Source organism: Ochotona princeps, chromosome 22, assembly GCF_030435755.1.
Source record: "Ochotona princeps isolate mOchPri1 chromosome 22, mOchPri1.hap1, whole genome shotgun sequence".
Lineage (NCBI taxonomy): Eukaryota > Metazoa > Chordata > Mammalia > Lagomorpha > Ochotonidae > Ochotona > Ochotona princeps.
This window is the reverse complement of record NC_080853.1, coordinates 36011353-36027690: the sequence shown is the minus strand read 5'-3', so window position 1 is coordinate 36027690 and position 16338 is coordinate 36011353. Positions and strand designations below refer to the sequence as shown.

Below are 16338 nucleotides of genomic sequence, written 5' to 3'. Positions count from 1 at the left end.
TGCGAAGAAGCAAAGTGTGCTTTCATACCATAGGCAGCATCTCCTGTTACTCTTGGTTCCAGTCACTTCAAGAAGTAAAAGACAACTACAAAAAGTCATGCTTATAAAAATTATCAGTGCCTTTTTAAAGTGTGATGATTAATTTATATGACAATCACAGAATAAAACAGTAGGGAGGAAATACAACCACATTGGAACAAGGAAGTGACACCAGATATTGACTCAGATCCACAGGTAGAAATAAAGAGTGCATCCCTCTTCCTGTATCTGGGGGAGGGGTGGGTGCCGCTCCCAGCAGCCAGGCCCATCAGTATTCGGGATGGGGGACAGCCACTAGATGTCCTCCTGGGATTCCTGATGTGGAGAGAAGGGTACTATATAATTGATTTTGATAGTTCTGAGACACCGTTAGTTTCGTTGCTCCAAAGTTGAGGAAATCCTTCCAAGGTCCGTTGGGTGACACAGGTACTTGCTGTCAAAGCTTAGCCAGGAGAGTTGTCCAATTCATTTTGCTTCCATCCTCTGACATGGTGCTCAGTGTCCTCTTAAGGCCTCAGTTAGCTGGTTCTCATGTCCCGCATGTGTATCTGGCGTGCTGTCCACTGCACAGGCATTAGCAGCTAATACCCAGTCCCAATACGTGCAGTCCAAGGTCAGATCACAGAACCTGTGATGTTCCCCATGGTTGGAGTTTTGAGTCCAGTGGTCCAGTTGGGGAAGTCCCCCATGAAACCTCACTTAAGGTGACCCCAGACCTGACTGCTGTGTGTGCCAAACAGCGCAGGGTCTAGTTCAGTCTGTCACCCACATCAGCCTACACACACACTCATGGCTGCAGTCGCCAGGTCAGTTTTGACCCTAGACCCATTTCATGTACAAACCAATGGATGCTGCAGCCCAGTCCAGCCCTGCCCACCACATACTCAGCCCTCATGTACACCAGTGGGGCATACTACAGCCTAGTCAGGGTGACCCCCAATAGCCGCATCAGACCTGCTCCCAGCCCTGGTTCCTGTGCATGCAAGTATATGCAGCGAACTGGTCCAGTCTGTCCCACATCCCATCCAGCTTCTGTATACACCACTGGGTACTGCAGCCTAGCCCACCCGAACCAACCCTTTTCTCTAACCCACGCTTATGCCAATGGGTGCTGCCACCTTGTCCAGTCAGACCCACCACCAGCCCTGGTTCTCATGCTCACCAGTGGGAGCTACAACCCATTAGAGGGGTGCCTATGGTTTCCCTACAAGGCCTTCTCCCAGTCCCAGATCTTGCACTAGTCTGATGTGACTTGCTCCCATTATGGCACTTGCCAGAGGATTGCAGGATTATGTTCTGACAGGCGGTCACCAAACTCCTCTGTCAGGCCACTTCCCAGTCACAGACCTCATGCATGCCAATGGGTCCTTAGCCCAGACTGACTTGGCATGTCCTGGCCTCTCATTCACCTGTAAGTACAGTGGCCTTGCCTGACCGGCCAGCCTGAACCCATTCTGGCTCTCACCAGCAGGTGCTATAGCCCAGTACAGCTAGGTCTGGCTCACCCCTGACCTGGCTCTCATGTGGTTCAGTAGTTGCCATGACCTAACCCAACCGGTCCTGACCCACTGGTTCTCATGTGGTTCAGCAGGTGCCATGACCTATCCCAGCCTGTCCTCACCCACTAGCTCTCACAAGTGCCAGCAGGTACTGGAGTCTAGCCCAGTCTGGCACATCCCCAGGCCCAGCCCACACACATGCTGAGGGATGTTGTAGCCATGTCTAGTCCACTCTGTCATCCCCATTCCAGTTCTTGCCCTCACCAGTGAGAACCGGAGTCCAACAAGGAGTTCCCTTAGCTCCCTAGCCAGGTCCTCTCCCAGGCCACAGATCTTGCACTTGACGGCTGTTGTTCCAACCCAGCCTGGAATGGCTAACTCCCAACCCCCTCACGCCTCATCTCAACCCTTGCTATTAGGTGCTGCGATCTGATCACAGTCCAAACTCTTCACTGGTGGATGCTGCAGCCTAGCCCTGCCCAGCCTTCCCCCATCCTTGGCTCTCATGCAAACAGGCAGGTATGACAGCCTAGTCCAGCATGGCCCATACCTCATCCTGGCTCCTGTGCATACCAGTGTGCTACAGTTTGGCCCAGCTCTGCTCCGCAGGCCAGCCCATGCACCTGTCAACCAGTCGAACAGCCTTTCCTGGTCTGGCTCATACCCAGCCCCAATTCTTGTGCTCACCAGGATCTTACACCTGTCAGCAGATACTAGCCCCCTGTCCAACATAGTCCACCCTCAGTCTCAGTCTTTGTGTGTGCTGGTGGATGCTACACACCAATCTGCTCCCACACCCAATTTTTGGGTGTGCCTGCAGGTGCTGCTGCCTGAGTCAGACCAGCCTGTTCCCTACCCCAGTTCCCATAAGTGTTAGTGAGTTCCATGGTCATGCCTAGCTCAGCCCATCACCACCCTCAGCTTTTGTGCAAACCAGCAGGTGTTGCAGTCCTACAAGGATGAACCCATAAATTCCCCCAGAGTATCTGCCCCACAGACCAGACCCAATTCTCTTGCATGCATGTTAGTGTCATGGCCCAGCCCAACATGGTCCATCTCTGCCCCAACAGTGCCCTGCAGGTACTGTGGCCTGTTCCTGCCAGGCATGCTCCACAACTGTAGCTTTTGTGTGCCACAGTGGGCTGGGATCAGCGCCAGCTAGCCCAGCCCAGGTCTGACCCAGACATGTCCTTCAACTTCCCCCCAGCCCACCCAAACCAGCTGGTCTGTGCAAGCCCCCAGCAGTCATTCTGACTTGTAACGTATTTCCTCAGTCATCCCCTCTCCTAGGGCAGTTCACAGCCACCAAGTTCGTGGCAGAGTCAGTGCTGCCCAGACCTGCTCTTCCAGTAGCACCAGCATCACACTTCTCATATGAGATGAGTACTCTGGAAAAGTTGGACCTAGAATTGAGAATATAAAGGATGAAGTTGTAAGAGGAAAGATGGAGGATGAGTTGAGAATTCACTAAAGGAATTGCTGGGATTCACTTGAGAGTTGATGAAGATACACTTAAGGGGAAAAAAGTGAAAATAGCGAATTAAATAAAAAGAAACACAATAAATGGACAAGAATGTTTGAAACAATTCCCAGATACTGATTGGCTTATGAATGCATTAATTAGGTTTTCTACCAACAGAAGTGAATACTAAAAGTGTAGTTTTTCCTTGGCCCAGTGGAACTAAAAGGTGAACATGATCAGTAGTGAAAGGAGGCTTTCTGGCCCCACTTATTTGCATGCCCTAATACCCCTTACTGCAGGAGCCATGTGGGCAGGGCCACACTCTGTGGTCCTGTGCCTCTGTGACTCTGTGTCACCCTGGTTCCCGGAGACCTGCCTGGATGAGCAGCAGCTCATAGAAAGTTCTACAGTCCTGCGAATCTCTATGATCCTGCTTCCCCTTAGATTTTTTTTAAAAGATTTATTTTATTTTTATTACAAAATCAGATATACAGAGAGGAGGAGAGATAGGAATATCTTCTGTCCGATGTTTCACTCCCCAAGTGACCATAACGGCCAGTGCTGTGCCAATCCGATGCTGGGAACCAGGAACCTCTTCTGGGTCTCCCACACGGGTGCAGGATCCCAAAGCATTGGGCCGTCCTCGACTGCCTTCCCAGGCCACAAGCAGGGAGCTGGATGGGAAGTGGAGTTGCCAGGATTAGACCCGGCGCCCATATGGGATCCCGGGGCGTTCAAGGCGAGGACTTTAGGCGCTAGGCCACGCCGCCGGGCCCCTCCCCTTAGATTTTAACCAGAACCATCTATGGTGGATGAATCATGTTTTACATTTCCCTCTGACAAAAACTTTAAAAAGGAGAAAAGAAAATACCCCACTGACGATAGACCTAAAAATGCTCTCATGGGAGCAATGCAACCACCTTAGAAGGATAAGCAGGAACCGCACGTAGAAGAAAATACCAAAGGATCAATGATAGGGTTGCTCCAAGATGAGGACACTGGTTTCCAAAGGGAGCATCTGTAGGTGATAGGATCCTTCAGGCGTACGAGGAATGTGCAGTGGAGTGCTTCGTGTACTGTTTAAGACTGCCACAGACCTGCTGAGGAACCAGAAACTGAACACAGGAGTTCATACCAGCATTCTATTTATACAAAATGCTAGAGTAAGGAAAATGATAGAAATTCAATTGGGAGTGATAATTAACCACAAAGGGACAAAATTAGAATTTTCTAGAAAGAGGGACGTGGTCTGTTTCTTGATTAGGATGATATAAACATGATTGTATGCATTTGTTCAGACTCCTGCCCTGTACAGTTATTAACGTGAGTGTACTTTTTAAACATAAGTATTTTAAAATGTAAGTTATGTCTGTTTCCTTTTTTTAAAGATTATTTTTATTGAAAAGACAGATTTACAGAGAGAAGGATAGAAGGAGAGAAAGATCTTCCATCTACTAGTTCACTCCCCAAGTGTCTGCAATGGCCAAAGCTGAGCCAGTCTGAAACCAGGGGCCAGGAGCTTCTTTCAGGTCTCCCAAATGGATGCAGGGTCCAAGGCTTTGGGCCATCCTCTGCTGCCTTCCCAGGCCACAAGCAGGATATAGCCGAGTTTCTTAAAAAGATTGACAGTATTGTGGGGAGAACCCAAGTACCTATGAAACTGTGTCACATAATACAATGTAATTAATGAATTAAAAATAATAAATAATTTTAAAAAAGATTGACAGTATCTGAAGAACGATTTACAAGAAAAATATGTGGTAGGATGAGAGGGTTAACACTAGTTATTTGTGTACCATAAACTGTAAAATACAGCAGACATGGCCAGCCTTGTGGTGTAACATGACACTGGCGACACATGTGGGTGCCAGTTTGAGTCCAGGCTGCTCCACTTCTGATCCAGCTCCCTACTAATGTGCTTGGGAAACAGCAGAAGACAGCCCAGAGGCTGCTCTGGCTCTGGCCCGGCCCTCTCTCCCCTCCCTCTGCCTCCCTGCCTCTCTCTCTCCTTTCTTCCTCTAATTCTGCCTCTCAAATAGATAAATCTTTTTTTTTTAATACGATAGGTATAATTACTGACTTTTGAAATTTCATGTATTATAATTGAAACTCAGAGTTAGATCTTCCTTCTGCTGTTTTTCACTTTCAAATGATTGCACTAGCCAGAGCCAGGCCAGTTAGAAGCTGGAGCCGGCAGCTTCTTCTGGGGCTCCCACGTAAGTGCAGGGGCTCAGGCACTTGGACCGTCTGCTGCTTCTGTGTCATCAGCAGGGAGCTGGATCTGACGTGGCACACATATAGGATGCTGGCACTATAGGAGGAGGATCACTGTGCCATGCACCATGCTAGCACAGGCTTCTTTTCTAAACATTCATTGCTTTGGTTTTTATTTTGGTGGTAGTCATAATTATATTTCACTTCTCAGTATCTGCACTTAATAGATAAACCTAGCAGGAGTTGTTCTTTGTAAGGAATCAAGATGCAAAGGTGCGGGGCCCGGCGGCGTGGCCTAGCGGCTAAAGTCCTCGCCTTGAAAGCCCCGGGATCCCATATGGGCGCCGGTTCTAATCCCGGAAGCTCCACTTCCCATCCAGCTCCCTGCTTGTGGCCTGGGAAAGCAGTTGAGGACGGCCCAATGCTTTGGGACCCTGCACCCGCGTGGGAAACCCGGAAGAGGTTCCAGGTTCCCGGCTTCGGATCGGCGCGCATCGGCCCGTTGCGGCTCACTTGGGGAGTGAATCATCGGACGGAAGATCTTCCTCTCTGTCTCTCCTCTGTATATATCTGGCTGTAATAAAATGAATAAATCTTTAAAAAAAAAAAAAAAAAGATGCAAAGGTGCGGTAAGAAGTACAATGAAAAACAGTAGCATCTTTTTCTTCAAGAAGATTCGTGATTTTCTTTTTCATTTCTTCAGTGACACATTAGTCATTCAGTAGCATGTTATTTGACTTCATGGTGTTGTTAATTTCCTTTTTTTCTTACTGTTGTTGACTTTGTTTTGTGACTTTTCATTTAAGGGAATGTATAGTAACTGTGAAAGGGAGACTATCATATCTAGCAGCAGGTTATTTAACTTCATGGCATTATAAATTTCTGTTTTTCTTCCTATTGTTGATTTTGTATTGTGGCTTTTCATTTAAGGAGGTATACAGTAACTGTGTGTCATATCCAGATGTGAGGATACAATGCAGTATGCATCTCTACTTCCAGACCAAAGATGGACTCCCAGTGAAACTGTTTACTATATCTTGACAATAGGATGCTGGACTCCCTGCCATTGTCCATGCCTGCAATGATGGACATGGGAACTCAGTGAGTGGGGCAGAGGATAGGGGAGGGGATAAGGTAAATCCCAGGGCCTATGGAAGTGTCTCATAAAATGATAATAATAAACAGAAGTACAATTTTTTAAAAAAGTATGATGAGTAACTTTATCAGTATTCCTTGTCATGTCAAGAAGTAGGTGAAGCTTACTGATTAAATTCTGTGTAGACGTCAGTATCTCCAAGCAAACTGACGAATAGTCCTTTTGTTAATGTCCAGACAACACATGCTGTTTCTTGATTATGAAAGAAAAACTAAAAAGGCAGTCGAGCTTACAGGCTGAGGGCAGTGGCCTGGGAATTGAAAGGGTACATATTCAGTCAGTTAAGGCTGTGTAGCTGAAACTCACTGGACATGGATGTCCTTGTCTGTGAAATAAAATGAATCACAGTACCTTCTATAGGAGTTTGGATGTGAGAATTAAATAAATCATGCCAGTGAAATTTTTAGAATAAGACCTGACTTAGTAAAAAGAACTTCAAAAAGAAAATCAGGAACACCAGCAGACCTGAAGCCAATGTTAACCTTTTGAAATCTTGGCTTTTGGGCTTTTCTGTGTTCATGCATATATATCTACTCATAATCCCATATGTGTGTTCACAAAGTTATAAAATTGGGATAGTTTATATGAATTTATATTCTGCTTCATTTTTCCCACATACCTATTTCTCTTGATAAAAACTTTACTAAAATCTTGAGTTACTTCCTTATTAGATGTTTTACTATTACAAATATTGCTACTTTAAGGGTTGAGTTGTTGAGTTAAAGGAGTTTGACTTGGTTAGGCTTCAGCATCTACTGGTGCCAGAATGGGTGTGGAACAGGTCAGGATAGGCCTCAGCACCCTCTGGGTCACATGAGAGCTGCGATTAGGGATGGGCCAGGCTGAGCTAGTCTATACCACCCATCAGTGAGAGCCAGAATGAGTGTGGACCAGTCAGACTAGGCTGCAGTACCCACCAATGAGTGCCAGGACAAGGGTCTAGGTAGCAGCACCTGCTGGCACATGAAAGATCGATTGATGTGAGCAGGCCTGGTAGGGGAACTTGGGGAACTCCCCTGCTAGACTGCAGCTTCCTCTGGTGAATACAGGAGCTAGGACTCGGGGCAGGCAGACCAGGCTGGACTGCACCACCTGTCAGCATACATGTGGACCAGGTCTGGGGGAAGATCAGAATGGGCCAGTCCACAGCACACACTGACGTGAGAGCCAGGACAGGGTGCAGGGTGGGCCAGGTTGGACCACAGCACCCACCAGTTCACATAAGGCCTTTTGCTGGGAATGGGCCAGCCTGGGCTAGGCTGCTTTGCCCACTGGTGAGAATTGATCTAGGAGCAGGCTGGCCTGAACCAGGCTGCAGCACCTGCTGCCAAATGCCAAGACTGGGAGCAAGCCATCTGAGATTGGGCCATTGCACCTGCTGGCATGCGCAAGGTTCAGGACTGGGAGTGGAGCTAGCAATTGGGACTGGGGGTGAGCTGCTGCACCTGCTGGCATGAGAGAGCCAGAATGGGTGTGAGCCAACAGGACTAGGCTGCAGCTGGCAAATGTCAGGACTGGGTGTGAGTCATTTAAGGCTTGACCTGGCAGACACAAGATCTAGTGCTGGGAACATGTGTGGCAGGGGAACTGTATCTGCCACTGGTGAGCACAAGAACCAGGGCTAGGGGTGGGTCAGGTTGAACAAGGCAGTGGCACCTGTTGGCATATGTGAGGACTGGGTATGGGGGCAGAGTGGACTGAGCTAAGCTGCAACACCCATGGGTGTGCATGAAAGCCAGGTGGGATACAGGCTGGGCTGGGCAAGGCCACAGCAGAGACTGGAATGCACAAAAAGATTTTCTCAGCCCTGGAGCAATGAAACCAGCTGCTTCTCAGAACTGTCAGAATCATTCAGGTAACACCCTGGGAGCATCTTTGCCACATCTGGGGTCTCTGAGGCACAATCAGATGGCTAGTCTGACAGCAAGAAACACTTCCCCTCCCTTTCTTCTCCTTTGGATACAGGGGAAAAAAAATGGGAACATTGTCTTGTCCACCTTTCCTCATACCTGACTCTCCTCAGCCTAATCCAAACACCCACATGGACATGCATTTTAAAAGTTTGAAAAAAGAGTTTAAAAAAAATCTCAAGGCATTTTTTTTATTTTGAAGTTTAACATTATGATTATTGACGATTGGTTCTATTTTGGTGAAGTCCTACGAATGCACCTTGCAGAGCTGTTTGTGTTGGGGCTCTGATCTCTGGAGCAGTGCCAGGAATGCAGTAAGCATTCACAGTATTTGGCATGATAAATGAGTGAACGGTACGCACGTGGACACTTTGTCTACCCCATCTGTGTCAAACAGGGTCAAGCCTAAGAGAACCCTTGTACGTGTACAAAGATAAAGCTTTGTTGATTCCAATTCCCTCCCATTCTGTGCTTCTCCCGCAGTTCCTCCATGAGCTCCGATTTCCCACATTACAACTTCAGAATGCCTAACATCGGCTTCCAGAACCTTCCTCTCAACATCTACATCGTGGTGTTCGGCACTGCTATATTTGTCTTCATCCTCAGTTTACTGTTCTGCTGCTACTTGATTAGGTAATCTGTTTTCATTCTCTTACTTCATGTTAAACTATGTATTTTTGCCCTCAAATTTAAAAATAAAGAGTAAATATGATTGCAAATTTTTGAAAATTTAAGGTGGGCTAACATTTCAGTAATCTGTAAGTTAGTATTCAGTAAGACAACTTTCTACATTCTCCAACCCCATCTGCCGATTGTTTCACTCTAATGGAAAACTGTTCTCATTTACTTTTCTACCGTCCTAACACCTGGTCTGAATACATGTATATCATTGTCTTCCAGACTTGGCCAGCTTTCACAGATTTGATTTCAAGAGCCAACCCTAAGGCTTCTTGTGGCTTCAAGATTTTAAGCTTCCATGTGTTGTCAACACTCAGTGTCCAACACTGAATGTCCAACACTCAGGTGTTAATCTGCATAAAACACTGATATCAGTGGTGAAGGGCAACACCCCACTTGAAGGAATAATAGATTTGACCAGTAAGCATTGGCTGACTCATAATTATTGAAGCAAGTATTTTTACATGTTAAGTTTTTAATAGGGCCTAATTTGTTTAAAGATTTATTTATTTATATATTTGAAGGTTAGACTTACAGGGGCGGGGAGGGACAGAGAGAGGTCTTTCATCTATTGGCTCACCCCCTAAATAGGCCAGTCTGAAGCGAGTAGCCAGGTGCTACTTCTGGGTCACCCACAGAGGTGCAGGTGCCCAAGCATGTGGGCCACCTTTTCCTGCTTTCCCAGGTACATTGACAGGATGTTGGATCAGAAGTGGAGCAGCTGGGACTTGAACTGGCACCTATTTGGGGTGCTAGTGCCACAGACAGCAGCTCAGCCGGCTACGCCACAGACAGCAGCTCGGCCAGCTACGCCACAGCACAGCCCCAAGCCAGAACTGAGACTCAACAGAGTACATGATGGTGTTCAAAAAGCTTTACGGAGCATAAGAGTAGGAAAGGGAGCTTTATTAGACAGCTATTCACCTAATACTTTTTAATGTTTGTACAATATGTGAAAATGATTAAAGTTAATATTGTCAAAATATCTTTCAACAATAATTCATTATTGCTGCCAGTGTTTGGAGACATTTGCTGGCTGATAGTCAAATTCAAGTAAATTTAGCATGCAGTTTCTGATATTCTGGCAAGTGATTCTATATTCTTCATAGAAAGTCTTTCCTGAAAATTGTCACAAAATATGACAGCTCCCCTAGCTCATAGATAATGTTGGCTGCTTATGATTTTAGGTCTTGCTTAGGGAAATAAATGTTTGACATTAATAATAGGATTCAGGAGAAAAAAAACCAGTTATTTCCAGAAAATATGTATCTAATACTTGTTTAAATATAGTTTAATAACTATAAAATATTTAGCATTTTTTCTTTTTCAGCAATATATTTTTATTGGAAAGGCAGATTTATAAAGAGAAGGAGAGACAAAGAGAAAGACCTTGCATCTGTTGGTTCACTCCCCAGATGGCTGCAGTGGCTGGAACTGAGCCAATCCAGAGCCAGGGGCTTCTTGGGGGTCTCCCATGTGGGTGCAGGGGCCTGAGCACAGAAGCCATCCCCTGCTGCTTTAGCACGATTATGGATTGGAGCTGGAGCGGCCAGGTCCCTGGCTGATGTCCGTGTGGGATGCCAGCACTGCACATGCCACCTGTACTTGCTACACCTCAGAGCTACCCAATATTTAGCTTTTTTTTTTTTAAAGATTTTATTATTATTATTGGAAAGCTGGATATACAGAGAGGAGGAGAGACAAAGAAGAAGATCTTCCGTCCGATGATTTACTCCCCAAGTGAGCCGCAACGGGCCGGTACGCGCCAATCCGATGCTGGGAACCAGGAACCTCTTCCGGGTCTCCCACACAGGTGCAGGGTCCCAAAGCATTGGGCCGTCCTCGACTGCTTTCCCAGGCCACAAGCTGGGAGCTGGATGGGAAGTGGAGCTGCCGGGATTAGAACCAGTGCCCATATGGGATCCCAGGGCTTTCAAGGCGAGGACTTTAGCCGCTAGGCCACGCTGCCGGGCGCATATTTAGCTTTTTAAAAATGCCAAGGTAAATGCTAAATACAGATGTTCAGTGTTTAAAAAAAAATTAGAAAATGACCATAGCAGAAACAGAGCCCCAGAGGTCTCTATGTGTTTTTTTTCAGACCTACTAGAAGTTTTTTTGTTGTTTTGTTTCATTTATCGTTCCTCTACAAATGGCTGCTTAACTAAAAATTTGTTCATTGAAAATTCAAAACCATGGGGTCAGCACTGTGATATATAGTAGGCTAAACTTCTGCCTGTGATGCCAGCATCCCTTGTGGGCATCAGTCTAACTCTTCCCTTCTCCGCTTCCAATCAGCTCCCTGCTAGTGTGCCCGGGAAAAGCAGCGGAGGATGGCCCAGGTCCTTGAGCCTGTGCGCCCACAGGGAAGGTCTGCTTCATATCAGCTTACTTTATGCCATTGCAGCCATTTAGGGAGTGAACCAGCTGATGGAAAATCTCTCTCTCTCTCTCTCTCTCTCTTTCTGCAACTCTGCCTTCCAAATAAAAAGAAAATAAATCTTTAAAACCACATTATTTAAAGGATGGAGACAAAAAAAAGAATACAAAAGTATAATAAAATGTCAAGCTTCATACACAAGGGTTTTGGTTGATTATATACAAAGTGTTTAAACTGTGCAGCTCATATTATAGCCTTTTTATTATGTCAAAGAATTAGTAAGTGTTTAACTTTCTTTTTTTCATTTTTTTCTTTATTTTTCACAATCTTTACATAGTTAATTAGGGCAAAAAAGGTTCAAGGGCTGCAGGAAAGTGGGTAAGACTATTATTTCCACATTGTTTTTTCCTGTATCTGGGGTAAGGGGAGTGATAAAGGGAGAAGCCCCACCTAGTCTCCCACCCATCCCAGGTCCCTGATGTGGGGCATGCTCCGAGGTTCTTGCTCAAGTGGTTTTGATAGTTCAACAGTTATGAATTGCTGCCAGTCTTGTCATTCCAAGCACAGTGAAGTCGCTGCAGAATCCACTGTCTGACATAGTCCATCTTATAGTCTCTGTTTGCCCAGTTTTTCACTGCCAACATATGGATGGAGTAGTTGATTGATTTGTTCTGTCCTCTGTCGTGAAACCAGGTATCCTCTGCAGGTTCCGATATACTGCCATATCCTCCATGTGCAGCTGGTTATGCTCTCCACTGCTCTGTCTGAGCCTCTGAGGAGGCTCGGCTCTGGCACTTGCACTCCATGGCAGACCATGGGTTCTGAGTCTGGCAGTTCAGTTGGGGAGACCCCAAAAGAAACTTTGTCTGAGGTGATCCCAGACCTGATTCTTGTGTGTGTGTGCCAGTACAGGGCCTGGTACAGTCCATCACCCCAATCAGCTGGTGGTTGCAATTCTGGGTCAGTTCTGTTTCCAGCCCTGTCTTCCAACACCAATGGGTGTTGCAGTCCAGCCTGATTATGCCCAGCACACACTCGGCCCTCACATAAACCAGTGGGAGCTGCAACCTAGTCGGAGCGACCCACAGTTACCCCACCAGGCCTGCCCTACCCTGGTTCCCGTGCTTGCCAGTATGTGCAGCAGACTAGTCCAGTCTGTCCCACATCCCAATCAGCTCTCATACATTTCTATGGGCAACCTAACCAGCTCCACTCTCCAGCCCATGTTGTTGGTTGCCTTTCTGTCTAGCCACGTCTGCCCCAGTCCTGGTTTTCATGCTCTCTAGTAGGAGTGGTAATCCAAGAGGGAGGTGCCCACTATTTCCTTTCTAGGTCACTCCCACTCCCGAATTTTGCATTCTCCAGATGGTTCTGGAATTAAACTTGACAGATTTAGCCTCCAGTGCCAGCCCCTTGCAGCTGATGCTGCGGCAAATCCCAGCCAACCCTCACCACTCTAAATCTTGCTTGCACCAGTTGGAACAGTCAGCCCAAGCTGGTTTTTCCCTGATCTAGCTCACATGAGGCCCACCGGTGTTATAACCCTGCCTGGCCTGGTCTGCCACCATTCTAACCCATGCTCTACAGTGGCAGTGGCTGTCCAGCAGGGTAGCCCACGTTCCCTCTGCCGGCTCCGTTCCCTCCCTCCCTGGTTCTCATGTGTGCTGTTAGGCGCTGCAGCCACATCTGGTATGGGTCACCTCACCTTGGCATTCCATAATGTGCACTGGTATGTGTTGCAACTGAACCTGGCTCGACCCACACTCTTATTCTAGTGCTCAGATACGCCAGTGGGTGATGTGAACTGGTTCAGCCTGGTCTGCCCCCACCCGTGCCAAATGTATGTCAGTGGGTTCCTTTCCATGACCTGTTCTGGGCTGTTTCCTATAATGCTTCTTGCACTTACCTGCAGGGACTGTGTCCTGCCAGAGGAGCTGCCCAGGCTCCTCCATCAGAACCTCTCCCAATACCAGGTTTCATGCATACTGATGGGTTCATGAGCCAGCCCTACTCAGTTCACCTCCTGTCCTAGTAGGAACATTGGTCTTTCCTAACTGGCCTTCAACCCAATCTAGTTCTTACTGTTGGATGTTTCAGCCCAGCCAAGGCTCGTCCATACCCACACACAGCTCACAGACAGCCCGGTGGGGGCTGAGACCTAGCCTAGTCCATCGTATATCTACCCTGGTCCTCCAGAGCACCAAATGGTGTTGGAGCCTAGCCCAGCTTGATGCATCCAGTCTGGCTTGGTGTGTCCAGTCCGGCTGGTGCGTCCAGTCCCAGCCCACACTTGTGCCAAGGGAGACTACAGCCATATCCATATCAGAACGCAGCCTCCATTCCGGCCTCCACGCTCCTCGGTGGGAATCTCAACCCAGCTAGGGTGTCCCCTTAGCTCCCCAACCAGGCCTGTTTCCAGCCATAGTTCGCGTGTATGCCAGTGGTTTCTCTGACTCAGCTTGGCACAGCCCCTCACCTTAGATGCTGTGGCTTAGCGTCCCTGGATCATGGATCATGCAGACCAGTATGTGCAAAAGCCTAGCTCGGCATGACCTGTGCTCCATCCTGATTTCTAATTTTGTTTGTGAGCTAAGGTTTGCTCAGTCCTGCCCAGTCTACCCCATTCCATTACCAACCCACACATCAGCCAGCCATTGGAGCTACTTTGCCCAGCTTGTCTGAACCCCAGGTCTGGACCATGTGTTCATCACGTGGAGCTATGACCCACCAGGGGAGTTTCCCAATTTCCTCCACTTGACCCACTCCCAAACCCAGTTTTCATACATGCCAGTGGATGTTAGGCCAGTGTCCGGCATAGCCTGGCCTTCCATTTGGCCTTGTATGAGCTGGTGTACGTTGCAGCCAAGCCCACCCCACACCCTATTTAGGATGCACATTTGGGTGCTGATGCCTTGACCAGTCCAGACTATTGTCGATTCCTTTACCCATGAGTGATGGCAGGCTCCTTGGTCACACCTAGATTAGTCCATCACCCCCTAAATAGGCCAGTCTGAAGCTTTTGAGCTAACTCTTGAGCTAACCAGTGGGACTAGTATTTCCACAGGGTTTGGCCCACGCATCCCCCACAAAATCAACCCCTGGAAATGCTTCTCTCATGTTCTAGTTGATGTCATGTCCCTGCCTGATGTGACCCATCTCCTGATCCATCATTATGTCAGGTAATAAGATATGGTCCTGCTAGACAAGCCCCGAGCCTTAACATTTGCATGGACTGGTGTTCGGTGGTCAGCATTGTTCAGTGATAGCAAGTTTTACACATGACTCAAAGGTATATCAGTCTTGGGCCCGGTGGCGTGGCCTAGCGGCTAAAGTCCTTGCCTTGAACGCCCCGGGATCCCATATGGGCGCCGGTTCTAATCCCGGCAGCTCCACTTCCCAACCAGCTCCCTGCTTGTGGCCTGGGAAGGCAGTCGAGGACGACCCAATGCTTTGGGACCCTGCACCTGTGTGGGAGACCCGGAAGAAGTTCCTGGTTCCTGGCATCAGATTGGCGCAGAACCAGCTGTTGCGGCTCACTTGGGGAGTGAAACATCGGATGGAAGATCTTCCTCTCTGTCTCTCCTCCTCTGTGTATATCTGACTGTAATAAAATAAATAAATCTTAAAAAAAAAAAAGTAAAATCAGTCTTTAAAAAAAAAAAAAGGTATATCAGTCTTATCCATAAAGATCATCTGGTCCCTCTCCTCCAACCTACCAGGTCTCAGTACCCTTGCTTACCTTGAAGGGAAAAATTACTCTGTCGTTGGGAGTCTTCAGGATTGATTAGAAGAAAACAGAAGCATAGTGGGCTCAACATGGAGCTACCTAAGCAGCAATTCAAAGCCCCAAGCCCCAAAGCTTATAGCCGGGCAGCCGGCAGGCAGAGCCTAGCGCAAAATGGCACACTGGCTGCCCAGGGACAGCTCACCACGTGTACACGGTGGCTGGAATGGGGGCTCTAAGAAGACGATCACGGCCTGGCACCCACCCAAGCTTTCAACTTTCAAGATAGAATACTAATTTACCAATTTTTTTTTAATTTTCTGAGAAATAAATTATGAAACTCCATTTTACTGCATGGTATTACTACTAAGCAAATAAGAGATAAATGATAAAGGCAGTTTTATTCAATATCATATTACTTTGTTTTATCCTTTTTAAGATTATTTTATTTTCATTGCAAAGTCAGATATACAGAGAGGAAGAGAGACAGATCTTCTGTCCATTGATTCACTCCCCAAGCGGCCACAATGGCTGGAGTTGCACTGATCTGAAGCCAGGAACCAGGAGCTCTTCTGGGTCTCCCACACAGGTGCAGGGTCCCAAGGCTTTGGACCATCCTTGACTGCTTTTCCAGGCCACATGCGGGGAGCTGAATGGGAAGCAGGGCTGCCAGGATTAAAACCAGTGCCCATATGGGATTCTGGCACATGCAGGATGAGGAGTTTAGCCGCTAGGCTAGCACAACAGGCCCTGTTTTATCCTTTTTAAAACCAAGCTAATAAAGCAAAGAAAGGGGAATTTGCTAAAATGCATCATGTGTGGTTGGGAAAAGCTGACCATATTTAAATAGTTCTATATTCTATTTACTTGTCATTGACAGCATTTTGAAAATGCAATGATGACCTTGGGAACTTTCCTTTCTGTTAATCCTTCTGTGTTTAACACAGCAAATGGTAAATTTGGATTTGACAAGTCTTTACAATTAATCCTGGAAAATCATCTAAGCCCACACCTTCTCTGAAGCTCCTCTGTTCTCATGCAGAAAAAATTCTGCAGTCAGCCAAACTCAACCAAAGGAGAACACAAGCTGGCCTAAACACCACCCCCACATCAGCCACACGGCCACATCAGCCACACGGCCACATCAGCCACACGGCCACATCAGCCACACAGCCACACAGCACTGGGACAGACCATGCCTGGGACAGGGCTACAGACAGGACACACACCCACGTCAGCCACATGGCCACACAGCCACACAGCACTGGGACAGGGCTAC

General features: G+C 47.4%; 1 protein-coding gene across 1 annotated transcript in view; it reads left to right on the top strand.

Annotated features, from left to right (window-relative positions):
• Positions 1–16338, top strand: part of RNF24 (ring finger protein 24) — a 79778-nt gene that overhangs the window by 48590 nt on the left and 14850 nt on the right. The window contains exon 2 of the mRNA XM_058679621.1: positions 8764–8913. Within this exon, the coding sequence (XP_058535604.1) occupies positions 8771–8913 (143 nt within the window). The 5' untranslated portion in view covers positions 8764–8770. The remainder of the gene's footprint in view (positions 1–8763; positions 8914–16338) is intronic.